This window comes from Trypanosoma cruzi, genomic scaffold, assembly GCF_000209065.1.
Source record: "Trypanosoma cruzi strain CL Brener 1047053516851 genomic scaffold, whole genome shotgun sequence".
Classification (NCBI taxonomy): domain Eukaryota; phylum Euglenozoa; class Kinetoplastea; order Trypanosomatida; family Trypanosomatidae; genus Trypanosoma; species Trypanosoma cruzi.
Genome location: NW_001849577.1, coordinates 822,274 through 847,972, shown reverse-complemented (window position 1 = coordinate 847,972; position 25,699 = coordinate 822,274). Strand labels below are relative to the sequence as shown.

General features: G+C 50.6%; 4 protein-coding genes and 3 pseudogenes across 4 annotated transcripts, besides 29 other annotated features; all 7 read right to left on the bottom strand.

The window, feature by feature from the left end:
- Nucleotides 1-6,505: a sequence feature (areas not merged during assembly with more than two copies in the genome that could not be assigned to a particular haplotype).
- Nucleotides 1,366-1,411: a sequence feature (AT_rich).
- Nucleotides 1,688-1,708: a sequence feature (AT_rich).
- On the bottom strand, nt 2,057-4,195 carry Tc00.1047053510769.202 (annotated as a pseudogene).
- Nucleotides 5,108-7,159, bottom strand: Tc00.1047053510769.190 (annotated as a pseudogene).
- Nucleotides 6,506-7,258: a sequence feature (haploid, Esmeraldo-like haplotype).
- Nucleotides 7,259-7,329: a sequence feature (heterozygous, Esmeraldo-like haplotype).
- Nucleotides 7,330-7,980: a sequence feature (areas merged during assembly that could not be assigned to a particular haplotype. This can correspond to areas where the two haplotypes were merged or to regions with more than two copies in the genome that were merged during assembly.).
- Nucleotides 7,981-8,022: a sequence feature (heterozygous, Esmeraldo-like haplotype).
- Nucleotides 8,023-11,964: a sequence feature (areas not merged during assembly with more than two copies in the genome that could not be assigned to a particular haplotype).
- Nucleotides 10,651-10,684: a sequence feature (AT_rich).
- Nucleotides 10,717-10,760: a sequence feature (T-rich).
- Nucleotides 11,487-11,543: a sequence feature (AT_rich).
- Nucleotides 11,591-11,626: a microsatellite.
- Tc00.1047053510769.170 lies at nt 11,707-14,133 on the bottom strand (annotated as a pseudogene).
- Nucleotides 11,734-11,759: a microsatellite.
- Nucleotides 11,965-13,106: a sequence feature (haploid, Esmeraldo-like haplotype).
- Nucleotides 13,107-13,525: a sequence feature (areas not merged during assembly with more than two copies in the genome that could not be assigned to a particular haplotype).
- Nucleotides 13,526-13,959: a sequence feature (haploid, Esmeraldo-like haplotype).
- Nucleotides 13,960-14,261: a sequence feature (heterozygous, Esmeraldo-like haplotype).
- Nucleotides 14,262-14,791: a sequence feature (areas merged during assembly that could not be assigned to a particular haplotype. This can correspond to areas where the two haplotypes were merged or to regions with more than two copies in the genome that were merged during assembly.).
- Nucleotides 14,742-16,013, bottom strand: Tc00.1047053510769.150 (hypothetical protein, conserved; the record flags this gene model as incomplete). Its single annotated transcript, XM_812352.1, has 1 exon — nt 14,742-16,013. The coding sequence occupies one exon, from the start codon at nt 16,011-16,013 to the stop codon at nt 14,742-14,744; it is 1,272 nt and encodes a 423-aa protein (XP_817445.1).
- Nucleotides 14,792-21,177: a sequence feature (heterozygous, Esmeraldo-like haplotype).
- Nucleotides 16,250-16,270: a microsatellite.
- On the bottom strand, nt 16,388-17,344 carry Tc00.1047053510769.140 (hypothetical protein, conserved; the record flags this gene model as incomplete). The annotated part of the gene is made up of 1 exon (XM_812351.1): nt 16,388-17,344. The coding sequence occupies one exon, from the start codon at nt 17,342-17,344 to the stop codon at nt 16,388-16,390; it is 957 nt and encodes a 318-aa protein (XP_817444.1).
- Nucleotides 18,180-18,216: a sequence feature (T-rich).
- Nucleotides 18,768-18,798: a microsatellite.
- Nucleotides 19,006-21,033, bottom strand: Tc00.1047053510769.130 (kinesin, putative; the record flags this gene model as incomplete). Its single annotated transcript, XM_812350.1, has 1 exon — nt 19,006-21,033. The coding sequence occupies one exon, from the start codon at nt 21,031-21,033 to the stop codon at nt 19,006-19,008; it is 2,028 nt and encodes a 675-aa protein (XP_817443.1).
- Nucleotides 21,094-21,113: a microsatellite.
- Nucleotides 21,178-21,288: a sequence feature (areas merged during assembly that could not be assigned to a particular haplotype. This can correspond to areas where the two haplotypes were merged or to regions with more than two copies in the genome that were merged during assembly.).
- Nucleotides 21,217-21,263: a microsatellite.
- Nucleotides 21,289-25,699: part of a sequence feature (heterozygous, Esmeraldo-like haplotype) that runs on past the window's edge.
- Nucleotides 21,797-21,817: a microsatellite.
- Nucleotides 21,893-21,933: a microsatellite.
- On the bottom strand, nt 22,194-25,313 carry Tc00.1047053510769.120 (calcium motive p-type ATPase, putative; the record flags this gene model as incomplete). Its single annotated transcript, XM_812349.1, has 1 exon — nt 22,194-25,313. The coding sequence occupies one exon, from the start codon at nt 25,311-25,313 to the stop codon at nt 22,194-22,196; it is 3,120 nt and encodes a 1,039-aa protein (XP_817442.1).
- Nucleotides 25,638-25,684: a sequence feature (T-rich).

Genomic DNA, 25,699 nt, shown 5'->3' with positions numbered 1-25,699 from the left:
AGCATGAGTGCGACAACGCAGGCCAGGAAGCACGGAATAACAGCACGCATCCCTCCAATAAAGGTCGGGCGGCGTCCGTGCTGCCTTCAACAATAATTCCACCCCAAATCACCCCTCTGCATATCCGCAGCAAAAAGGCCCACACGGTGTACACTACATTAGAGGTTCCTAAAGCGCAAAACCGGATCACCGGAGCGCTGCCCTCTTCTCAATGTTGAGTAGAGGCTCTCTGATCATTGTCGCCGCCAGCCCGCGGTATTATGGAGGAGCATTACGTTCTCGGCATATCTCTCCATTTACTTCACCTTCCCGACGCCGCAAATGAAGTGATGTCCCACAAGCAATTTCGACCGTTCTGAAGAACGTGAGGTATCAGACGCGATGAAACTGTGTGCGTGTGTCTTATTACGGACGAGCGACACGATGCTCTCGCACATCCATGTATTCCAATCCTGCGCAACACTCCATTTGGCGGTGCTGAAAAAGTTGGACACCAATCACGCACAAATCGCACAATGAATGCCTCTGGAGAAAAAAAACAAATAACGTCAACACAGACACAGTGACCAAACAAAGTAACAAAAGAAAACCAACCTCTGCGCGTCCTCCCGCAAGAAGGTGAAGACACACACGCTTTTCCCCTTATTTTCACTCCAACTCCTCAAAAGTTGATAGGTCTATAGTAGGAGGAAACACGCCACTCTTCCCTCGCTCCCTGTCACGAGGCATGGACGCTGCGAGAGGCTGCCAAGATGAGCCACACGTGTGTGGAGGGCCCCAATGCTCGGGGCAGGTCGACAGCCACCCACACTCACCCCCACTCACCCCCACTCACAAAAGGGCAAAGGCAAGGACATGGAGAAGAGAAGCCCGCCGCACAGTGCATTCAAGAAGGCACACGTAGAAGCACCGCCATCCACATCGTACCGCAAAACAGCAATGCGAACAGCACACCCACGGCCGCTACAAGAGGAACGAGGCGCATCCAATTCCACCACAGTCCTTTACTTACCCCTGCCCCGAAGGAATAGCGTTACGCCTCACAGCAGGTCTTGGTGGGTGGCGTCCCACACTCACAGTGAGGCACGGCGCACACCATCCGCTCCCTTCCGACTGCACTCATCAGGGCGCCCAGTCACCCTCGTACCATCGCAATGGGTAAACACAAACAATCATCGTCGCGGACTATCGATGCCTCTAGCAGAAAAGAAAAAGTAATGAGGGAGTGTCAACTGCACAGCTAGCAGTGGGACACCCAATGGGACAAAAAGACACATAGTGGCATTCAACACAGCAAATAATAAAACAAGCCGCAGCGAATTGCCAAATACAGAAAACCAAAAAAAAAAGGCGTAGATTCAGCAGAAATAAATAAATAATTAATTAATTATAATAAGGAAAAAAAAAAAATCGCCTCAGTGGACTTTCATTTTATGTATCCCTCAGCGCAGCAGGAATTGTGCATCTCCATATGTTTCTTACAGAGAGAAAAAAAAGATCGCAGTGTTCCACGTGTCCACACGAAATCCCTCATTTCATGAGGCACTCGGCCTCTTCCTCCACCCCTCGTTTTGTACAGTCCGCGGGACTGCACAGCAATGAGGCCGGCACCGCGTGCGGTGCAACAAAAGCAAATAAAACAGGGGGAAACACGTCGCTCATGAGAGTGTGCAGCTAGCGGAGAACGAAAAATAAATTTAAAAAAATAGTAAAAAGGCAGGGGTTCTGATCCCTCCAACAAGGCACCAGGAGCACATTATATCCAGAGGTGAAAACAAAAGGGATTTTTTAAAAGTCCTCAACGGAGTGCATTGAGTCTTCCTGAGGAGCTGCACACTCTTTTCCACGGAGGGTCGCGACTCCACTCCCACCGTCTCACACAGCTGAGAGCTGCAATGCCCACAGCCCCAGAAAGAGGAGCAACAAGATCCGAGGCACACACACACACGCACCGTGCCGTAGCCACTAGAGCCCTTCTCCAATAAAGTGTTGTTCGTGAGCTGAGAGGCGTTTCCATCTTTGGAGCCACTGCCAGTTCCCGCTGGATCATCCGGCCCTTCAAGCATTTTCCCAGAAAGAGACTCTGGAAGAGCAAGGTTGCTGGCACCAACTTTTGTGGTTTCTTCCCTGGTCAATATGCGGTTGTACAAAAAGACACTCGTCACTGTCACATACTTGTTTTGGCTCCCGGTGTCGCTTGCACTGCTTCCATCCCCTCCAATGTAAAAGTGTGAATTCGCGCGTGGCCCCTTTCCCGATGGTGATGTCGTTTCAGCATCCCACACACACACTCACCATTGATCTATACGAAGGCCTTGTTGCCGGTCCTGCAGCGTGAGCTCCACTCGTTATTGTTTGTTCAACTCCCAAAAGCCGTTGTGTTTGTTTGCGTTGAACATCACCCCCCAACTCCTTTCATGGCTGTGCGACAGCCAAAAGTGCACAGTGCAACCTGCTTCCTTCACGCCAATCAAAGGGATACTCTTGACGCCTGCGTTTTTCTCGCGAATAGCCACCGTCGCCACAAGAGCGAAGTCGTAATTCACAAAGCCACAGTGATTATTATCCTCCCAACGGTTCACGGGTCAATGTTGCCCGTGAATTGAGGCCCATTTGTGGCATTCTTGCCGTTCGTCACCGTTGCAATCACGCAACGGCACTCGTCGATACACGTGTTGGCAGTGCCTGCGTTGGGCAGATATCCAACCAGACCCACCGTACTTACGGGCGACGCGGAGAAGGAAGCGTCCACGTCCGCCCAATTGCGGAGGATGGAAGTGATCATCCGCAGCTCCTCCGTCAGGGAAGGCAGAAAACAGGCTGCTTTTCTCTTCATTGTGCCTCGCTCCCACAAGGTACAACGCACCATCCGAGTACAGCAGGGCGTTGGCAATCGGCTTATTCACAGCAGCGTCCATAGAAGCCGGTCCAACACAAAACACGCGGTTGCTGCCAGTCACCCAAACGTAGAGCACATGGGCCTCACTCTCCCACCACGGGGAGCCCACTTTCCAAGCCTACAGCACGACGCTCCTTCCTCCAACGGTCGCAGTGGCAATGGCTCCCACACGCAAGCTCATGTCCCAACGACCCGATTGTGAATTGGCCCAAACGCCTGCAATTGCCCCGGGTAATTCCACCCACATTGTCCCCTTGTCACGTGACTCGTGCACTCTGCAGTACCGGCTCCCATAGCAATGAGTAATCACGAGAAGTTGTCCCTGTTCCCACTCGGCAATGAGAAGGTCAATGGAGTCCACAGGAAAAATGCCCCTTGAAAGCACTCAGCTGCTGCCGCCGTCCGTCGAACAGATGATCATGGAGAAATCGTCTTTTTCGTCATTATACGCAATCACGGGGACACAAGCGTGCCATTCACCAAAACACCTGAGCCGCCAAAACCCATCAATCCATTCGCGCCGCGTTCGTGAGTCTCGGGAATGATCTGTGATCACAGCAATTTGGGTTCACACCAGTGGATCAGCTCGCTCCGTCTGCCGTCATTGGGCTGCGTGAATTCACCCACAACCAGTTAAACATTACGGTCCCTCAACGCCCAATTGAACCCACCATTCGTACCAAACTTTTGCTAGCTTCCCGCACGAAGAAACGCCCTATTGCCGCTCTCAATTGTCGTGGGATTGGACGCGGAGCCTACACCACCCTTTATATTCGCTGTGCTCAACACGATGTGTTTATTCCGGCCATTATCAAACTCGCCAAAAAAAGACGACAAATTCCACGCAAAAAAGATGGAACCCGCCACAATATCCGCATGAGAAAGCCCACTCGGTGCCCCATCGCTATCATTAAACATCGTGCAACCCCCATCAAAGGCAACCGTCACTCCACAGACACCCACAAGAGCGAGCGATCCAAACAAATCCCTCCTTCCACTTGCACCAGTCCCACCCTTCGGTTCCAAATGCGTTCGTCCCGGAACAAAAATAAAGGCCACCCACGGCAGCCGCGCAGTCACTTAATTCTCCCCCGTCGATGCGGCCGCAGCTCCACAGGTGGCGCAGCACATCGTCACGACGAGGAGTAGCGGCACCGCAAAAGAAAACACACGCCGGGACATGTTGGGCCTCTGCGGCTCACTCTCTCTTCCTTCCCTCCTCCTCCCGCTGGATCCGGTCACACGGCAACGGTTGTGTGTGCGGGGTGCCATCACTGCAGCAACACGTGAGAGCATACAAATATGTGTCTGTGGGCGGTGTGTGTGCTGTTGGTCCTTTCAGTGCCTTCGAATTTCACAGTAGCGATTAGCGCTTGTTTCCTTCTTTCCTAGCGTGTGTCTGTGTTCAAGAAGTGGTGAAGAACAGCAGCAGCAACACATCAGGCACGTCCGTGAGGAGCAGAAGAGAGCACCCACGAGGAGGGCGGGACACGAGACAAACGCCAGTCTCGGGAAGAGCACAGCCAACGCCATCACCCTGACAGGCAACTCCACACCAGCCCTCACGCACACAAACGCACCATAGCAATGCCGTCAGTCAGCCATGGAAGAGGAGAAGTAACCCACCGCCAACACACAACGCACACGGAGCCAGCAATCGCCCAAAGAGCCACACGCGGAATCGGATTATCATCCACCCATGACGCGGCGCTTCACTCCATGCGGTCACACGGAGTGCACTGATTCCTCAATAGAACTTATTCGTCGTCCATCCCGCTAAGATAATTCTGTTAGTGATGGGCCTTAGAACACAATAGAAGAAAATGGACAATGCAGTAGTACTGCGACAGCGCCAAACACAATGATTCCCTCATAGCGGGCAATTCTCCAATCATGCCTCGTATACACACACACAACTAACATACTATGTGAAAATCACCCGATGTTTTTCACCAGAAACCAAACAACCCCTTTCCCTCCCTAATTTCTTGTTCGGTCACTGTTATGTTCGATAGCGTTGGTCATTTTTGGGCATTCGTCTTCGGTGCTGCCGCATGGGGCTGGTGCACCCGCACCGTATGCACACACAAGTATCCAAAAATATATAACTCCCACAATATTTCTTTACCAGAAATCAAAACTACCCCTTTCATCCCCCAATTCTTTCTCCTATTTCGTTTTTCCTCACCTCCGGAGAGCTCCTTCTCTTCAAAAGTTTCCGGATGATACTGCTGCTATGTACTGGCGCACCTCTTCCTCCCAGAACGCCGCAATCTCACGGTTTTCAGCACGGCTCACATTATTGGAATCGACAACATCACATCTCTGCCAGTCATTCATCGGCGTGCTGTCTGCGTGCTGCACATTAATAATCTCCCAGGACATGTCTCGGGATAATTCCTCCCAATCAACAAAATAAGCCACCAGGCACTCAGTGAACTGCCTCACAGTGCTGGCGGTGGTGTGATGCTCACCCGCCGTAGCCATCCGCAGCCCAACCAGCGTCATTGGATTTGGCTCCACGAAGAAAAAAAGGCGTCCACCAGCGGAAAGTATCCAACCGCCGGTATGCACAGCAGCCAATGCTTTATAGCATTATTTGTATGGTATTCCATTGAAACCAATACACATATAACTCGGCGGGGTGCCCTTCAGGGTTCGCCTTCAGCACTGCGTACCGTCCTCCACGGCGTGCTGGTGGCCCCAGCTCCTTGAGTTCCTCTACTAATGCACTGACAGACTCCCCAAAACATGAATGCGCGCAAGTCAAACCCTTCCCATACATTCAGACAAAAGAGTACTCCTCTTTCCAAATACCAGCAACAGAAAAAAAATATCTTCCTCACTCATCACGTTTCCAGAAATAGTGCGGTGTTCGATGCACGAGGCAAAGGGGTATCGGTGCGTTCAGAAATCCCTCAGCACCGCTTTCTGCTCTTGTTCGGACAACCCTCACCAACTTTTGAGACGGATCCTCAGTATACCACAGTCTCACTCCCCCATCTGTAAAGTGCTTTTCACCATCCCGGGACTGGACCCCATCCAAGGCACTCTGAATGGCAGCAGAGTGTGCAATGAACTCATTCGCATCAAAGATGTAACGTGGAATCGGCCCCACTTTATCCATGCATCCTTTGACTATCTTCCAGCATTCCGCCTGTTTCTCCGCAGTCTCGTCACGCTTCATCCACGCACACATCGCCTTCACATCCATCCCTTCGGAGCAATTCGCAATGATTCGCTCGGCTTTTAATGGCGTCTCCCATTCACCGTATTTGTGCACGTTTAGGGGCGACACCAAAATCATGCCCCATTCATCATAGGGCAGAAAATAACCCGCTGGCGGTGTTCCTTGCTCCGCGAAATCGTAGATAATATACCCTTTCATCCCACGCTGCCACAAACCACCCAAAACACTCTTGGATGTTTTATTACCCATGTATTTTGTCACCGTCTGGATGGTCTTGTCAAACACGTACGCGGTATCTCCAAAACAGTGGACGACCACTTGGAGTTTCTTGATATCGTAGTGCAGCAGCTGGTAGAGGAGGTACGAGCCGGCATTCATCGACTTCCCAATCCCGGGCGTCCCAACCAACAGATGCGGCACGGGTGAAGGATTGAGAGTCAAATGAAAATTGTTGAACCACTTGCTTAGACCGCGCTTGACGATCTGCCACACTCGCTCCACCTCACAGTTAACACACAAGTCAATACCAGCCCTATGCGGCCCATTCATCGTGTACGGCCATCCATCGTCCGAGGTGAGCACCATCAACACGGGACGTGCTGCACCGGACTGTTCCAAACTGTCATCCTTTTCGAGGGTATTGCCAACTGCCGTGTACGTCCATGACTGCGGTGGTTTCCCCTCCCTCACCTCCATTCCCGCCCCTTTGCCGTCAGAAACCTCCACGACATGATGCCAACTCGCATTGTACACAGACTCGTAGCATCCCTCCTACAGGTATCTCGGTGCGCTCGAGGTCGTTGGGTCCCTCGCTTCCTCGGCGGCTGCATCCAAAAACCTTTTATTGACTCCATGAACACTTGCCTTTACCTCCGCAGCGGCCACCAACCACTTCAGTAGATTGTCCACACCTTTCTCGTGAAGCTTGTCTACATCTTCCTCCATATCCATTTCATCCCTTACAGCCCCCTCCACCCCCACATAACGAACGGATGCCTGTATTTCGCCCAATACTCCGGCATCGCAAATATACTTCTCAGGGTCCTTAAAAAACCCCTCCAGCAAGGCATCCCGATTGGCGTCCGTAGCACCCCTGCCGTCCAATTCCGTCGTAAGAAAATCATTCAGCTCCATTTACTCGACGCAAACTCTTCCTCTGAACAGTACATCTTCGATCCTGGTGAAAATGGCACATCCTTTTTGCTGGTCCCGCCCTGCCCTTTCTTCTTTCCGTATCTGGGTTAGAGCTTCATTTGGTTTTCCCTTGCGGAAGGACTGACCGTATCCTTCCCTTCAATGACAGTCCAACGTTCAAGAGGAACCACGCCCCCGTCCAAAAGCTTATTCTCATCTATTAAAAGCCGAGAATCTTCTTAATTGAAAACTTATTCAAGAAGCTGGTAGTCATAGACGCAAGCTTCGGGCCTCCAAACAAACTCCTCCATCGTCACATTGTAGTCTTTCATCAACGACCGTCCTGAAGCCAATATAATTCCGAAGGAAGTCATTGAGCCTCATTTTGGTGCCGAGACTGTCTCCGTCTAGCAGTGCACCTTTCACCCGACGGTCAGGAGTCCACTGCGGTCGCTCTTTACTCTCCGCCACGTGTCGAGTCGCAGCGTCGGAACCATCACAAGAGCCACGGCGAGGTGCCATCACAACACCCGTGCAGTGAAGCATCCCATTCGCACCGCCCAACTGCGGCCTGCAGGTGCCGCTGGCTCCGAAGGGCACTCGCGGCTGTTTCGTCCCGCAGTCCCAATGTCGTTGGGCGTGGCACTCGCACGGCGGGGCGGTCAGTGCGCCACGCAGCCGCACTGCAACACCTGTCGGTGAAAAAGTCAAGGCCCACCGCCCCCGCAGCAACGCGAGGCGTGCGATCGGCAGAAACAACGCCACATTATCGCCCTGTATATTTTATTTTATTCATGTTGTCTGTCCGTTTGCCCCATCACTGGCACCAAAAATAAGTGCACACCTTCACAGAGGGAGGAGTAAAAAGAATAAAAAGAAAACACGATCCCACCGCCACGCAGCGGGTCAACACTCTCGTCCACCCATCACCACTGCCGCACAGGAGACCGCAGTCACACCGCAAAGGAAGCACCACAATGTGCACCACACCATCGTGCAGTGAAAAATGGGCGAAACGCGGCCATGCATCGCCCCGCTCCATTTTACCGCCCCTCAGGTTTTGCGTGCCCGCACAAAGTAGCTAACAGAATCAGAGTGCACACAAACCCAATCAACACCCTCACTCGCTGAAGTACATTGCTTCGCATGAAGTGACATTTAGGGACACAACAGCAGTAGCAGGCTGCATGCAATTTCCCTGCCAACCCTGCCAAGAGACACAGCAACTCTGCGGAGTAAAAGTGGCAGCCCCTCGGCGCTGCCCGCAGTTCACATGGCAGAAAGAATTCCACGCACGCATAGCTCCGGACTCCTCGCTGTTTGAGTGCCCAACAGAACATGGGAAAAATACCTGCGCGCAAGATGGAATTAAATACGTGAAAAATTCGGCCTGTTTTCTCCGATGGCGTTGGCGAGCAGTCCCACACAATCCAATCAAAGTGGCACGCCGGACAGAATGGCGTCCGTCAATCAATAAAAAAATGCGAAACTGAAAAGGAGCAGAGAAAATATGGCGCATGCGATTGCCAGTGACAACTGTGAGCAATCCCGCCAGCACCAACTGAGGTGCCGAGGAGCACGTTTGTGTAGAACTGGCCGTCAGGCAGAGAGGATAAATAAAACAAAAGGGCAGCAAACCCTCTCGTTCAATGTCTCCTGACCGCGACACCAGAATCAAAATACCATGGACGATAAGAGCGGCAACGCCTTCTCCAAAACATCTTGTCAAGAAGCCGCAGGATCTCAGGAAGAGAGGAAGGCAGCGGCGGCAGCCACAGCGGGGGAGGCAATAAAACGGCTGGCAGGCACCTTCACGTCGACGCGCACACCACATCCGAGTGGGCTGGGAGCACTGATCAAACCGCTCGGAAACACACGCATCAAATCCGCAAAACAAAGTCGCGTTGAATCGACAGGAACTCCCCACCCAAAAAAAAACTTAAAAAGCAGCGTTTTTAAAGGGGAATCCGCTTTTCCGACGACGCCACGGACGCCTCGCAGGAATTTCTTGCAAATCTCCCTTCGCAGGTCCGCAAGAAAAACGCAGAGGAATAAAAAGAGAGCGCAACGACGCAAAAAAAGAAAATAATCCTCCTAACCAACCAGGTGGCAGGCTGCCCTCGTGCGATTGGACAAAACACAACTTCACTCCGGTCATGTGGTGGTGTTCGTCTCTCAACTATTTTTTTTCTTTCTCGTCGCAGTGCACATCCCCCACCCACAAATCATTTGTTCGGGCCATGCTCCTGCGGCCAAACACCGCGCTGCTGGATCCCGCGGCACAGTCCTCGGCACAGAAGTGAGGGAAGGAAGAGGGACCGCAGAAGGTGCGAGCAAATCCAAATTCAGTGGCGGTCGCTGCAGTGAAGATTGACGTCCCACGCGGTGTCCCGTTTCTAGGTCCGACCCTCAGCGTGCCATGCTCTCAGCGTGCGGTGCGCCGGCCGCTCCGAACATACACACGTGCTTGCGTCTCACCGTCGCTCCCAGCCCCGTTCGTTGGCTGCATCAGGGATGCCGCCATCCAGAGACGGGCATAAGGACGTTGCATCCAACAAAACCTTCAGAGGCACCCGCTGGGCCAACGACGACCGTCACTGCGGGATGTGTGGCCCTTCCGCCGCTCACCTCAAATCGAACCTCTACGCCTCCTCGAGCAGCAGCAGCAGCAGCGGCATAAATACACCGGTCCACTAGAGGCCGTCACCAGCCATTGCAGGAAGGCCACTGTGCCCCAGTGCTATGAAACCCGAATTGCATTGACGAGCCACTTCGGAAAATCCTGTCGCATCCTCCCCCAATTATGCGGAAACACATCCGTCGTGCATGTGTCCACCGCAGCCAAATGAATCCGGTCCAAATACCCTCCAAATCAAATTCCCCTTTCCTCGAGCCATTCATTCATTCCATACGCCCTGACCCTCATCCGCACGTGCCCGCTCACACAAACCGCCATAGACAGATGGTGGCCGCCCAACGCCCCGGAAAAAGATGCCCAGCAAGCACGCGCATAACAAATGGCATGCGCCAACGCACGGCACGATGGCGGAGAAGCGCACACCGAAAGGATGCGGCCCTCCACAGCAGTCGCAGCCCACCGCGCGCATCACACCCGCAGGAAGAGTGGCTCGCGGTGCGCGCTCCCTCTCTCCTCCTTCCCTTCATGCCCACGGAGGAAGCAGCAGCCACCCGCAACCGCCAGCACACGCTACAAAAGAAGCATCCAAATCCACTGCAATGTGCATCTTGTGCGTGCATGTGGTCGTGTTTGCCTGCAGACACACGAAACAAAGAAGTAAAAACAGGAGCAGAGCATGTAAAGGGACGCACAAAAAAAAAATGTGCAGCAGAGGTGCATGGCAGAAATAAAGAGAAAAAGACTGCTCAATCTCATGATATTGCACTGCAGAGAAAGCAGAAGCAATTCATTAAAAAAATATTAAAAATAATTATATAAAAAAGAAAAAAGTCGTCCTCTATTACTGTTCCACACAAATAATAAAAAAGAAAAAAAAGGAAAAACCAAACAAAGAAAAATTTCACGTGGTTACCATGTTGCTCCAGAAATTGTCTGCATATTTTGTCCGAAAATAAAATTAAAAAGATGTTTACGTGTCTTTCAACCGTCTGACCCTCCATGTGTCCGCAGATCGTTTATATTTCATGGGGTCATCTGCGTGTTGCTGCTCCCCTCAGCCCTTTCATCGGCGTGTGAGTGCGGCCTGCAGAGCACAGTCACTCGTGTGTGTGGGGACTGAGAGAAGCACGCAGACATGACGGGAGTCGCGTCTCTCCATCGGGAGAGTGAGCGCAGCAAAAGAAAAAAAATCATCAGAGGGGAGAGAAATGCTGACGGGACTGCCAGCGCGTGAAATAAACACGAAAAGCAAAAAAACACGGCGGCAGGGTGTGGCTGTGTGTGTGGCGCTGCGGATGTCTGTCAGCCCTGACCGCAAAGAAAACAAAACAAGAGGGAATGAAATGTGTGCTCCGCCCCGCCGGCCCTCGTCGCACGCCCACACGTCACGGCTCCCTCAGCGCGCCGTTCGTCGCGGCCCCTCCTCATGCGTGCAGCAGGCGAGGCGCACAGGGCCGTCGTCATGAGCGTGTCGGTAGGTGTGCGAGTGGAGCAGTTGGGCGGGAAACACACGGCACCCCTCACAGGAAGAGTGCGGCAAAAAACAATTAAAAAGAAGAGTAGAAAAGAAAAAAACGTCCATAGTAATTGCCCCAAAAAGCAAAAAATAGAGGGTATGGGGAATGAAAAATAAAAATTTAAAATTTAAACAAATTAAACCATTAAAATTAATAATAATAAAACGTTCATAGTGGTTGCCCCAAGGCAACAAGCAAAAGTAGGGGGAGAGAAAGAAAAAAAAAAAAAACAGAAAAAAAGAAAAGAATTGCGGAGAGTAATTCATTACCGGATGTGCGTCGGTGTGGGGTTGGGGCGCAAGTGTCCCACACTGAGGCCGCAGACTCCTCACGCAGTCGCAAAGCCCCACAGCCCCAGCAGAAGCAGCAGCGGCAGCAGCACCCTCCCGTACGCGGAACCAGCATCACCATTTGCCCCACCATCACCCGTTTCTCGTGCCGTCCCTTCATTCCCAGCTGAAGTCAAGCTTCCCGCTGGCGCCTTTTGGGTATTGGCGGTTCTCCCCACAGTTGTCCTCCCCGGTGCTGCTGGTACTTCCCATGGGTCAGGCACCGCGGTCACAGCAGGTACAGCAGGCGCGACAGGTTTGGGAGCAATTTTCACTTGTGGTTCTGAAGCTCTCGTCGGAACGGGGATCCTGTCCTTGATTGCAGTCATCTCAGTGGGATTCAGTGGGCGGTTGTACAGAAAGACGTTCGTCACCGTCACACGAGGTTTTTTGCCGATCTCCCTCGGACTGGGCTCCTCTTCCTCATCACCATTACCAATGTCGCACGCGCCAAAGCAAAACAAAAAAAGCTCAAGTGGTGTCCCACCTGTTAACGGCACTTCTTCCTCCCCCAGCGACTTGCCATCAATGTGCACAGAGGCCTTGTTGCCTTGCAGCATGAGTGCCACTTGGTGTTCTTTCTTCGGCACCCAAGGCCTGCTTTCCGTTGTTGGTTTTGTCTCGCCCTTGGGCATCGTCTCCCACTTGTTATCCGCGGTGTACGACAGTCTCATGAAATACTCGGGCTCAGTGTTCGCCAACACCACAGTCAGGAGAGGAGTGTTCCCACTCGGAGTCTCTTCGATTGTCACCGACGCCACAAGTGTGAAGTTGTGGCTCAAGGATACATGACGCACATTATCACCCGGAATGTTCACAAGCCATATTGCCCTGGACCCAAGTCCCGTCAATTGAAACCCATCTTTGGCCTTCATTGCATTCTTCGTCACAATTGCATTCAGGCAAAGGTAATCGTCGATCCACGTGTCACCACCGGACAATGCGTTGGAAAGGAAACCAACCAGACCCGCCGTGGGTGTGAACAACTCAGAGAAGGAAGAATCCAGCTGTGCCCAACTCTTCAGGACGTAATTGATCATCTGTACCCCCTCTGTTAGTGGGACAAGTGAAATGGTGTTGCTTGCTTTAATAATCCCATCCTGTAAAATGTGCAACGCACCATCCGAGTACAGCAAGGTGTGGAAAAGTTCCAAGTTATTATACATGGCAACGGGTCCAAAAGAAAACGTGCGGTTGTTTTGCATGACCCAAAGATGGAACACATTTTCCTTTTTCTCCCCCGAGAAGTTCCTTTTCCAAGTGCACAGCATCACCTTCACTCCCTCAATGGTCGCGGTGATAGGGGCTCCCACAGGCAAATTGTCTTCCCGAAAGACTCCCAATCGTGAATTGGTCCAAACGCCTGAGAGTGTCCCAATAGCCTTCGTCCACGTTGCCCCCATGTCACGCGACTCAAACAAACTCTGGCCATCTTTACACTGAACGATCATAAAAATTTGTCTCCTATTTCATTCGGTGATGCTGGGGTTAAAGCATGCCGCAGGAGAAATGCCCTCTGGGAACACCCAGGTATTGCCGTTGTCCGTCGAATAAGTGATTCTGGAGAAAGGTTGATTTTCCCCATTCCTCGCCCTCAGGGTAAACACAAGTGTGCCACCCTGCATCACAATGCCTGAACTACCACCACCCTCAAGATCAGACAGGTTGCTTTTAATCCTTTGGGGGATCTGTTGTGAAAGTGACTTGTGTTCAGCCCAGTCGATCAACTTACTTTGCACGCCGTCATTGGAGTGCGTGGCATCACCCTCAACCAGTTAAATATCCTAGCCATCCGTATTATAGCAATCATCATTTTTTTTTTACATATTGTAGCTCTCCACAAGTAGAAGCACTTTATTTTCCTTTGCAATCGCTGTGGGGTTGCACGCAAAACCAAAAAGATCCTCTTCACTCACTGTACTAAACAGTGTGCGTACCCTCCATTTATCCTTATTGTTCTCGGCGACAATTAACGGCCACGTCTCCGCGGCGTTGATGTACCCCGCCACAATATCAGAAAGAAGCACATTCAATCTATAGTGAGAGCCTTTATACTCGGTGTGACCTTCAGCAAATGCAATCATCACTCCACCAGCACGGACAAGAGAAGGCGCAGCGAATGAATCCCTCATTCCACTTTTGCCAGAACCACTTTTTCTTTCCACCTGCGTCTTTATCGGCACAAATAAATGTCAACTGGTTGTGGCATTCGCACGTCCCCTGACTTACCGCCCTTCTGCGTTAGCAGCTCCACTGCCACAGCTCATCATCACGACGAAAAAAGGTGCCGTGGAAGTAAAATACCGGGACATGTTGAGCCTCTACGGCTCACTCTCTCTTCCTTCCCTCCTCCCTCCGCTGGATCCGGCCACGCGGCGACGGTTGTGTGTGCGGGGTGCCCTGACTGCAGCAACACGTGAGAGCATATAAATATATTTGTGTGTGGGTGGTGTGTGTGCTGTTGTTGGTCCTTTCAGAGCCTTCGAATTTCACAGTAGCAATTCGCGCTTGTTTTCCTTCTTGGAGGGGAGCAACAGACAACAGCGGCAGAAAGTTGTGGAACGAAAGCAGCAAAAGAGCAGCAAACACCGCCACCACTCACGGTGAGCCACAACACCGCAGGAATTATCCCCACAAACCAACATCGCTCAGGTATAAAAAAGAAAAAGGGAAAAAGCGTGTGTGTGCATCGCCATGCCAAGCTCTTGCCCCAATAGCATTACCGGAGGGAGTTTGTGCGGAATTACGTGTCGTTGTTTCTACTGTTATTCACTTTCGTTCCGCGGTAATGCCTGAATTCCGGCGACGGCATACGCGGGGATCCCCGAATGGACCAAAACCAATCGTCCTTCTACCCCTCCCGCATCCACCCTTTGTGGAGTCTCAAGCTGAAAAAAAAAAAAAAAAGGTATGCACACATAACTCCCCGTAATACAAAACAAAAACAGGCGTATAAATAAATGCACAGACCCCAAGGAATGCCACGGCATCGTACAAAACACAAGAGAGAGCGACAGAAAATGAAGACAATTCCTCAAAACCCCCCAGGTGAAGAAAGGTTCAGCAGAAACTTCTTTCCGCTAAAAAGTGAAACAGACAAATTTCCGGCAAAACTTCTTCGATCGGAAAGAGATGGTGAGTGGGGAAGAACTGCTTTCACATCAATAGACGCATGTGGTGGCAACTGAGTGGCAAAGAGATCCACGGCATTATGCTCCCTAAAAAGTCCAAAGTCACGCTCTTCACCGCTGCTGAGCAATGCGTTGTGTTCTTCTCGATCATTTTTTTTCTCCTGGCATCGCGCCAAGCTTTCAAGCAAGTGTGCCGTCTCTTTTGGCATGAGCTCGTCGTTGATGCAGGTTGCGTTATCACGATAAAAACGGTCCCTCGAACAGCAAAACTGGCAAAGAAACGTGGCGCTCTGTCGGAGAAAAAATGAGGCCTTTCGTCGCTTGCAAACCGCACAGTGAAAACTCTCCCGGAGACGCGTGATGGATGCATCGGAAAGATAGGCGGAATTGTGCTCCCTCGTCCTCGCACAAAAATTTGATATAACGACCGTCGAAACGGGCCACGTGGGGGATGTTGTCGCCTCTGGCCGCTGGCACTGTGCTGCTGCGCGGCCACTGCGCAAAAATGGAGTCTTCCCCTTAAACAAAATCATCTGAATTTGGCTTGTGAGAGCGTCCAGCCTCCTTTTTGCCGAATTGTGACAGTCCGAGCACAGATACCCGTGAACGGGCCGCTTGAAAAACTGCTGAAACATTTCAATATCGGATTCCTCAATCTTCATAAGCCCCTTGTCGCGGTGCGCCGACCGCCGTTTTTGCCTTCGTGCAGCCTCCTGGTTGAGAATGCAGTGCTGCACCTTCGCCACCATCTCCGACGTATTCTGCCCGGCAGACGCGGAAAGAACGCCAAGCAGTGCGTAGACCTGAGGACCCAGTGCCTGAAACCCATCCTCGCCGCAAGCCGACCCGCCCTGGTTAAGCTGCCCAGAGGCTACAATGGCCTGTTCAATTCTCTCTTTGCTTGGCATATGGACGATGCTGAATTCGTCCGACACCACATCATCCGCGTCCCGCTCCTCGCCCGGTCTGCCGCAAACGCAGCAAAGATATTCCTCCTCCAGATGATCGAGATGAAGCCGCACCCGTCGATTCTGTAGCTCGTGGTTGTGACGACTTATTTCCTCACTTTGCTTCTTTACATTGACAATGACGTCATCAACAAACTGCTTCTGGAAGTTAATAACTGCGGAGAAGGGTCCACTAAAGCAGCCAACCACTTTTTTGACACGTTGCATCACCCCCCTCGCTCTCTATAAATATTTTGCCCTCAAACAACCAAAACGCATGGAACAGGCAAAAAAAAAAAAAAAGAGCAATAACAATAAATAGAACAAAGAAGGCAATTATTTTTAAAAAAATGGTAAAACCACAACGTGCCTTTCAAAAAGGCTTCACTGCCCGTCCTCTTTTGTTCGTTTTTGTTTATCTATTGTACGTTCATCTCTTTTCATATGGTGAAACGCCCATCAACAAAAAAAAAAAAAAAAAAAAATTTGAAACACACACACACGGATGCAAAGCTGCACAAGAAGTGTGTAAACATTGAGAACAAGCAAAAAAAAAGGCGGTCCTAGAGCGTAGCCCGATCACTCCCTCCACATCGCAACGCTTAAAGATCATCCAAGAACTCCCTCACCCTATTGCCCCATTCTTTGCGGGATCGGTTTGCAGATTCCTTAAATGAATCCCAGGCCTCGGTCACCTGCCACAATGTGTCCTGGAAACCTCCAGCTTCTGTACGAGTGGCCTGGGGTTGGTACGGCCTCGATCCCAGACCCGTAAAATCCGGCCCGTTCATCCTGTCACAACTCGGAGCTTCAGCTTGGAATGCGGGGTTGCCCACTCCACGGAAACGATCTGCGGGGTTCATGGGAGAAAACGCGCCTGGGACAAAGGTCTTCCGCTCCGCATCATCCTCGTCCTCCAGCTTACTCTCGTCATGAAGCAGGGAATGAGGGACCGGATCTGAGCTTTCCTTGATGTTTCCCTCCACCTTTTGTGCTCCGCCAAAACCTTTTCTCTTGGCGGCGCCCGGCTTCTTTCCGGTTTTGGGTGCCATGGAAATGACGGAGGGCTGCGCCACTGGGCTACCGGTAGTCGTCGGCTCAAGGTCCTTTCGATTCTCCACAGGGGAGGATTCCGCCGACATCGTATTCGGTCCCTCGGCGGGCGGCTCCATTCTCCTCCCCCCCATGTGCTCCGCCATGAGCCGGTCGATCCGCCTCCGGTACAGTTGAGCCGCGGGAGAAGTGTACCGCATCTTGGAATCATTGCACCCGTGTTGCTTGAAAAACTCCCGGGCTGCCGCGTTACCCCCGAGTGCCATTCGAAGAGCCTCCTCCGGCCTCCAGCTGTCGAGATCGGCCGATCGAATAAATGAAATATGGACGCCCATACCACGGTGGCGTCCACAACAATCCATACATAAGAAAATGCCGTACGTGACACTGCACCAACTTGGATTTTTTTGTAGGCAGTCAAAACACACTCTGTTATCAGCGTGACTTCGGAGAGACCCCACCAGCGCCTTCGCTTCTTCTGAGTCTTTGGGCAAAGTCAAAGTCATATTTTCTCCGCGACTGTTGTTAACTCTTAAGGTTCTTCCTTTCTTGTCAGTGTGAAAAGATGGGTGAAAACAAGCTTTTTTTTTTTTCCTCCGCGTTATCCACCTGCAGCGTGGAGTCAAGATGTCGCTCCCAAGATATATTTTCGTGGGACCAGAGTTGTTTGATGAAAAACTTCACTACAAAAAAAGAAAGAAAAAAAGGCAGGACGCCACCAAAGAATTGCAGCCACGCATGCACAATTGGAAAAAGGAAAAACCGAAAGAACAATCAGCCCATGCCTTCCAGGTGTTAAAAAAAAAAAAAAAGGGACCCCCGAAGCTTCTTAACATCCCCTCATTTTGGCTCCTCTGCAGCCGACGGATAGCCCAGGGCACAGCAGCCCGTCTCGGAAATTAAGAATTGATACCACGCGGTGTAATTCCATGCTACAACACGCAGCGTGCACAGCCCCCACAAGAGCGGCAAGGGGGCTGGACACAACGCACAATCGTTCACACCCTCTACCGCGAAAAACCGCAATGCCCTCAAAGAATCAGCCTGAAGCCTCACGTCACTTCTCCAAATGTCAGACGCCATCCTATCCCCCCACCACCAATTCCAAAAAAAAAAAAACGCCACATGTTTGCGTCAATCTTACAACGAATGGACGGGTGTAGTCCATTCATCGACATCTAATGACGTTTCGTACCGCATTTCATAAATCAATGCAGACCACTTTGATCAGTAAGAAGCTGGCGGTTGTTATCGGCTCGTGGACGCTCTTTTGGCACGCCGATAAAACGCCATAGATACCCTTTTCTTATAGTGCTCTCACATGGAATTCAGCTGATTGCCAAAAAAGGTAGAAAAAAAAAAAAAAGGAAAAAAAAAAGGCGCAATCGTGATTGATGCTTGGCAACCCCATCCTCACAAGAAAGACAGAGTAGGTGTGAGAAAAGGCCCCAAAATCACAAAAATCCACAAATCCAAAGCAACACTGGTGTGCTCCATCTACTACGCCTCATGATTGCTTTCCGCTGCTGAAACTCCGGAGAACAACAACAACAAAAAAGAAAAAAAAAAGAGGGCCGCATTCTCTCCGCCCCCGAAGAAATGCAATCACAAGTGGTACAAGCACAGCAAAAATCAGGCAGACGAAGGGAGAACAGGCTATTTTCTCCACCCCTCCCTTCTCCCCGCCCTAACATTAACCACACACACACACAGGCTCACCAACCTCTAGGACGTGAGGCTGTGATTATTGATCCTCAGTAGTAAAGGGAGACCCGTTCCCCTCCCCCACCACCGCCACCCAAAAAATTCTCGCACGCCTTGAATCGTCTGCGCGTTCCTCCTATTTAATTTTTTCGCCTGTGGCTGGTGTCTTTATTCCGTTTCTTTTAATTGACGTTCTGTTTTTGGCTTTTTACTGTTAGCATCCGGTTTTTTTTTTCTTTTTTTTTTTTTTTTTTTTAAGGAAGAAGGAGGAAGTTCTGCAGCGCTGCTATTTTCTCACCGGCGGTCTCTTTTCCCCCGCGAGAAGAGGAGCTCGACAACAAAACGTCACGGAGTTGCAAGAGCAAAAAAACAAGGGAAAAATAAAAAAACATAGCAGTTTCGGTCCCTTCTCAGACAAATGAAACAGAGGCCCGTCGTTCCGCGGCATCGCCCCATCCCAGTGCTACTCGGCAGCCTGCGCCGCCCGCTCCTGCACCCGCTGCATTAACTCCTTATTCTTCTCCCGCCATTTTCCCAGGGAAAAACAGCCCTTTTGCAGCAACGCGTACTGTCCCTGGATCTCTCGAAGTTCCATGCACCTTGCAAAAAACCTCTTCGCCGTCGTGTGGCCCCAGCACGCTTGAGCATATTTCAAGTTGTCCTCCGCAATCTCAGGCACCTCAACCGACGAAAGACTCATTGCGTTGAGTTGCTTGCTAATTGCCTCTTGTTCGCTTTCAATTGCCGACATTTGTTTCTTGCAAATGGCAACATGTTCCCTCGCGAATCGCGCCGACAAAGCCAAAAACATCGCTGCCTCTTCCGTCTGAATGGCAGAGGCCTCTCCCGCTGACGCCACCTGAAGTGTCTGAAGGGAAATACGTTGGGAAGCGGCTTCTTCATTGGCTATGGAGTCCTTTGTTTCTGCCACGAGGTTAGAATATTCCAAAACACTCTCGTTGGCCAACTCCTGAGCTCTTTTCTGAATCTCTTCCTCCTTTTGCATCTCCTCCTGCTGGGCCTTCCGGATTATTGCGTCGCGCTCTTCCGATGCGAAGCGGAGGGCGCCGGTGTTCTCAATGGAGGTACGTCGTTCCTTCATACTAGCCTTTGCTTTGACATTTGTGGCAGTGCTATAATACAAGCCATCGTTTTGCCTGCAATTCCTCCGGATGACGGCACTCTTTGACTGCGTTTCGGCCTCAAAGATGTGAAGATCCGCCAACAGCGTATCGCATATCTTCCCAGACTCCATATAATCAAATAGAAGCCGTTCTGCCTCCGCGCCGGTGGTTGTTGTTACTTTCATGGCCTTCACCTTATTGGCGAAATAAAGTGTACTGATAGTCTCATCAAATGTAAATTGTGTCGGTGAAACTTGAGACAAAAGCAGGACACGCGAGTTTTGATGAGCAAACGTGGGCTTGAGCAGGCGAGTCAAGTTGGAGGTGCGGTAGCTGACATAACCTCCCTCGTAGAGGCTATGGACAACGTTGCCCAATGCCGTAAGGCTACTATTAATGGCTGTGGCCTCAGCCAGTCCCTCTCCAGAGACCCCACTCTTTGCTATCTTCTCGCTGCCAGCCAGATCTGCCAGCATAATTTTGCTTCCGTAGACAGGCTCCCGTTCGCCGTTAATACGGTACACCGTGCCGTCGAATGGTATCTCCCCTGGTCCGCTGCCATTTGTCACGATCCGTTTACCCTCCTTTTCTTTGCCTCCCTTCTTTGTCTCCAGCATTGAAAGCGATGGAGGTGGGGCGGTAGCGGCCCGCTGCAGAATATCAATGAGGAACAGGCAGTGGCTCCTACTGGATGTGGAGTTACTTTCCGTTGAACGACTCTTACGACGGGATATGGCAAGCTGAATCTCATTAAAGACCGCCTGCAACGAAGTCACCTCTTTCGTGATAAGAGAAGGGAGAAGCACCTCGTCGCCAATCATGACGGCCTTCAGCGGGGGTGGCGGTGTTCCCGGGCCTCCACCGAACAAGTCACGAATGTTTTCATTGTATATTTCCACACAACTGAGCCCAATAACGACGTGGAAGCCCCTCTTCGCCTGCCGGGCCCTGTACTCCGTCAAGTCACTTAGAACGCGTAAGAAGATGCCGCTCTCGTGCGTGAGAAGATCATTTTCAAGTGGGTTTGGCTTCACGTCGCCCAGCACGGTGAACGTCTTGCCGGATCCCGTCTGACCGTAGGCCAAAATTGTGACATTTGCTCCTGACAGGGCGGCGTCCACGAGATCAACGACGGCGTCCTCGTACACCTCCAGCTGGGTGCTCTCCTGATCAAAGATGTGGTCAAAGTTGAACACGCTGCTTCGAGTGGGCTCCCCCTGTCGCTGCAGCTCAACCTTCAGTGATGTGTCCCCGGTGCGTCGAACGGCCTCAAGCTCAAACTTTTCTTGCATGTGAGCGTGACTGGTAGCATCGCGCAAAATGGGACGGACACGCACCGCGACGGTAACCTTCTTATTTCCGTCCATGGTGAAACCTATATCAATACTCCTCCGTTTGGCTGCAAAACACCAAAGAAGAAAATAAACCACACACACACACACACACATCCACAAGTATAGACAGAGAGAACCAACACCAAAAAAAAATAGCAACAGCAGCGCCACCACAAAAAAAAAAAAAAAGGCATCCGACGCATTAGACACAAGAACCATACAGGCACACACACCGTACATACATACATAAATATCTATATACAATGTCTTGTGTGGCTGATATTAAAAATGCACTATAATTTGCATTCGAACCAAAGCTTACAAATAAACATTTACACTCTGTATTCAGTTTTTGCATTTTTTTTTTTTCTCGCTCTTCTTAAAGTTATATTGCCGCCTCCTCGCCCTACCGTGTATATTTCTCCTCGCCGCATTAATGTCCATTGCACACCCTTCAGGGCCCACCGACCCCCCGCCTCCTCCCAGACAAATCCCAAAGAAGGACACAGCCCTCTCTAACTTCACTTCTTACGCATCTACATTTCATTTCGTTCGCGTCATCATTTAGTGCTGATGAGAATAATAATAAACACGTGACAATCGTACAGTTTTACTTCACATTTAATCCGCTCCCCCTTTTCCTCCATTGTCCGCGTTCCGTTCGCATGCGGGCTGCCGTGGGCCGCGGCGCCCCCTTGGCAATGGCGACAGAAAAAAACGCACCTCGCCTCAGTCCCTCCCATTTCCCCTTTTGTCCTATTTTCCGCCCAACTAAACCCCCGCAGAGCCCAAATTAATATATATATATATATATATAGTGATGCTTTTTCCTGTCACTGTTATCCTCATAAGACCTCTTCTTTTTACCGGCTCGCCTCAACTCTCCCCTCCCTTTTTTTCTTTTTTGTTGTTTTTGTTGTTGTTTTTGTTTTTTCTTTGCTCGTACGTTGTCTACAAGGGGCCCTGTTGAGGCATTGCGTCAGTTTAAAATGTAACACGAGGTGGCGGTGGTGGTGGTGGTGCAAAGCCACCTCCACCCTGGGGCCATATATATGTACACAGACATTGCTGCAGGTAAAGGCAGGAACAGATGCGTAATAAGCAAAAAGAAAAAAAAAGGCATTCAAAAAACGGACTCATGAAAGGGGGAAAAAAAAGTTTAATAAAATAAAATGCCCCCACAGCAGTGATGCCTAACGCCTCTTCTTTTTCCTCTCGCTCATCATGTTGTGCGTGCCCGCACTAACGATGCTGCCGGCATAGGATGCAAATGACATACGCAACTGCTCCTCAGCGATACTCTCAACGTCCCTGCTATCCTCCCCTGCAACAGCAAAGCGTCGGTACTCTTGCATCGCCTCCTCGTCTGGTGCCACGGATACCTTTTTCAACGGGAAGAAGCAATTCTTCAGAACTTTGTACACCTCGCACATGGCCATAAAAAATATAATGAGAACGGCGAGAACACCCCAGTGCCACGTAAGCATGTCATGTACAAAGAGACCATTTGCTATGGGCTTGACGTACACAATGGGGAAAAAAAGAATGACCCCGACGGCAAAGGAGCCCCAAATCCAAAAGTTGTCAAACCACTTCATGAGGAAAACAGACAGTCGAGAGTGTCGGACGGTGTATGAGTGCAGCAACAAACCAAAGTACAAAATTCCAAAGGCCGTGGCACGTGCTCGCCAAATATCATTGCAGCCAACCCCATTTGGCGAGTTGCAATTGTTGCCGGATGGACCGTCGTGCACGCCGTACACAATAAAGACAAATCCGCACAAGGAGCATACACCAAGCCAAAACCCGTACACTACCGTGTCAGAGACCAGCTCAAAGGTGAAAAGACCAGCCGTATTCGGAGGCAAAAGAAGTACATCAGCACTTGCGGCATCCAACGACAGTCCGATTGCGGGTGGGGCGGAAGTAAACATATTTAACCATAAAATTTCAATGGGTGACAGCACAAACAAAGAAGCTCCTTCACTACGAATAGGAAGACCGCAGATGAGTGCAATAACTTCCGCAACGTTGCTAGAAAGAAGATGCACCACAAACTTCCGTATGTTCTGTGAAATGCGTCGACCTTCAGCCACGGCCTTTACAATAGTGGCAAAATTATCGTCTGTGATAATAAGATCCGCAACGCCTTTGGTAACATCCGTGCCGGAGCCCATCGCACAGCCAACATCCGATATTTTAATACTTGGTGAGTCATTGAACCCATCCCCTGTCATTGCCACCACCCGGTTACGCTTGTGGAGGCACTCAATCATCTTAACCTTCGATTCCGGTGAGCATCGCCCAACGACGAGTGGAAGATCATCCCAGCCATCAATGGCCTCCATTTCGATCCGGTCAAAGTCAGGCCCATTAAGAAGCTTCGTGCCGCTGTCAATATCACGCCTGTTTATGATATTAAGCATGATAGCTATAGATCCCGCCGTTTTTACATGATCCCCGGTCAACATGCGCACCACAATACCGGCATGTTGACAGGCAACGACGGAAGGGTGCGATTCCGGGCGTGGAGGGTCATAGATGCCAACAATCCCAAGAAACGCCAATTCTTGCTCGATCACCTCCCGGCTGTGGGTGGCCAAAAAGGTTCCTTCAGTAGGAATGGGAAATTGCTCCACGGTGCATGGTCTCATTGAAAAACAAATTGTGCGGAGTCCATCGGATGCCAGTGATTGAATCTTTTCCCCTACCGTCTGGCGATCCGCGTCTGTTAAGGCAACAAGTTTTCCCGACTCCAAAAGCCTTGTGGTGCAAAGATCAATTACACGCTCGGGAGCGCCTTTTGTGCAGATATAGAATTCCCCCTTTTTATCATTGTACCATACAGTCGACATGCGCTTGACTTTTGAGTCAAAAGGGTATTCTGCAATACATTCCCATCCTTCCTTTTCCAATCGATCTCGGTAAAGTTCGGCTTTCCATGACATCACCTGAATAGCCACCTCCGTGGGGTTTCCAGCTCCAGTAAGACGATCCACATCGTCCGCATCGACTTGCAAGACGGTCGTGCTACACAGGGCTGCACAGCGCATAAATTCATAGAGCAGTTTGTTGGTCCTGTATGCCTGCACCAAGTCCATCTGCTCATAATCTCGGTCTAGAAAGAGGCCATGCCTCTCATATGGGGCTCCCGTAACGATGAGTTCTTCATTCATTCCAATGACTGCCTTCTTGACCACCATCTTGTTTTCCGTCAGCGTGCCGGTTTTATCGGAGCAAATGTCCGTCACGTTGCCGAGAACCTCCAGGACCGCCAATTTTCGAACGATGCATTTCTGCTTTGCCATTATCTTGACAGAGACCGTCATGGAAACCGTGACCACCGCCACCAGGGATTCAGGAAGAATGGCAATGGCAACTGCTGTGGCGTACGACAATGTGCTCGGGTTGTATTTAAACTTGTTTGCGGCAAACACAACAAGGGCCAGCAAGAAACAGCAACCAAAGAGAAAATACATCAGATAATCTAGTTTCTTCATCAGCGCCGTCTTTTCAGAGCCCGAATTGTCCACAAGACGTTCAGCAAGTTTTCCCACCTCCGTATGCAGGCCAGCGGCAACTACAACCGCCTTCCCGCGACCCTGTGTCACCAATGTGTTGCGGTACACCATATTCTTGCGGTCCCCCAGTGCACATAGACCATCCGGGTCCGGGATAACATTTGTGTGCTTCACCACAGGCAGCGCCTCACCCGTGAGCAGAGCCTCGTCAACCTCCAGTCCGATGTTCTCCACGAGGCGGCAATCCGCCGGCACAGAGGCACCCTGTTCCAAAATGACGATGTCGCCCACAACAACCTCATCAATAAAAATCACTTCAGCGGCACCATCGCGAAAAACCTTCGCACTGCCCGCCGTCATTTCCTTCAGACTGTGAAGTGACTTTTCCGCACCGTACTCCTGATAAAACCCCAATAAGGCGTTGAACAAAAGAATAAACAGCACCACTCCAAACTCCGCCCAATCCCTAAAAACAGCGCTAATCACAATCACAATAGCCAAAATGAAAGTGATGCTGTTCATAAACTGCCTGCATAAAATCCAAATGGCGCTCGGTCCACCGGAAATAGGAATTTTGTTGCCTCCAAGTTCCCTCGCGCGTCGCGGAATATCATCATGAGAAACGCCGTTGCACATATCGTCCAGCTGAACCAAAGAAAGAGTATGAGGTATATCGAAGGTCCACCAGTTGTTGGAAGGGCTGTATTTTTCCGGAAGCGCCTCCCGCTCCTCTGCAGGAACCTCATTGCCGTCAAAGGGTTCTTTTATGCTTAGCTCTTTCGAATCCGACATGCTTGCTTGTGATTACTTTAATGCACCGAGTGGGTTGGCCGCGACAGGATCCGCACCCTTTTCCTTCTTTTTTTTTTTTTTTCCTCTTCTATTCCTTCTTCGTGTTTCCGCCCTGCCCCTTTTCTCCTTCAACAAGAAATAACAACAGGAGAAAATCACAGCTTGACTCAGTCAGCCCAGCACACCCCACACCGCAGGAAAGATTGACCTTATACACTCTCAAGGACACACACACACTCAAAAAAAAAAAAAAACCTCAAAAAAAAAAGTCTTTGCAGCAACGGCCGCAAGCATGAAGAAAAGATTTAAAAAAACGAGAGTGTGAAAGACAGGAAAAGAAACACAAACAAAAAAAAAAACAAAAATAAGAAAACAGCCGCCAAAAT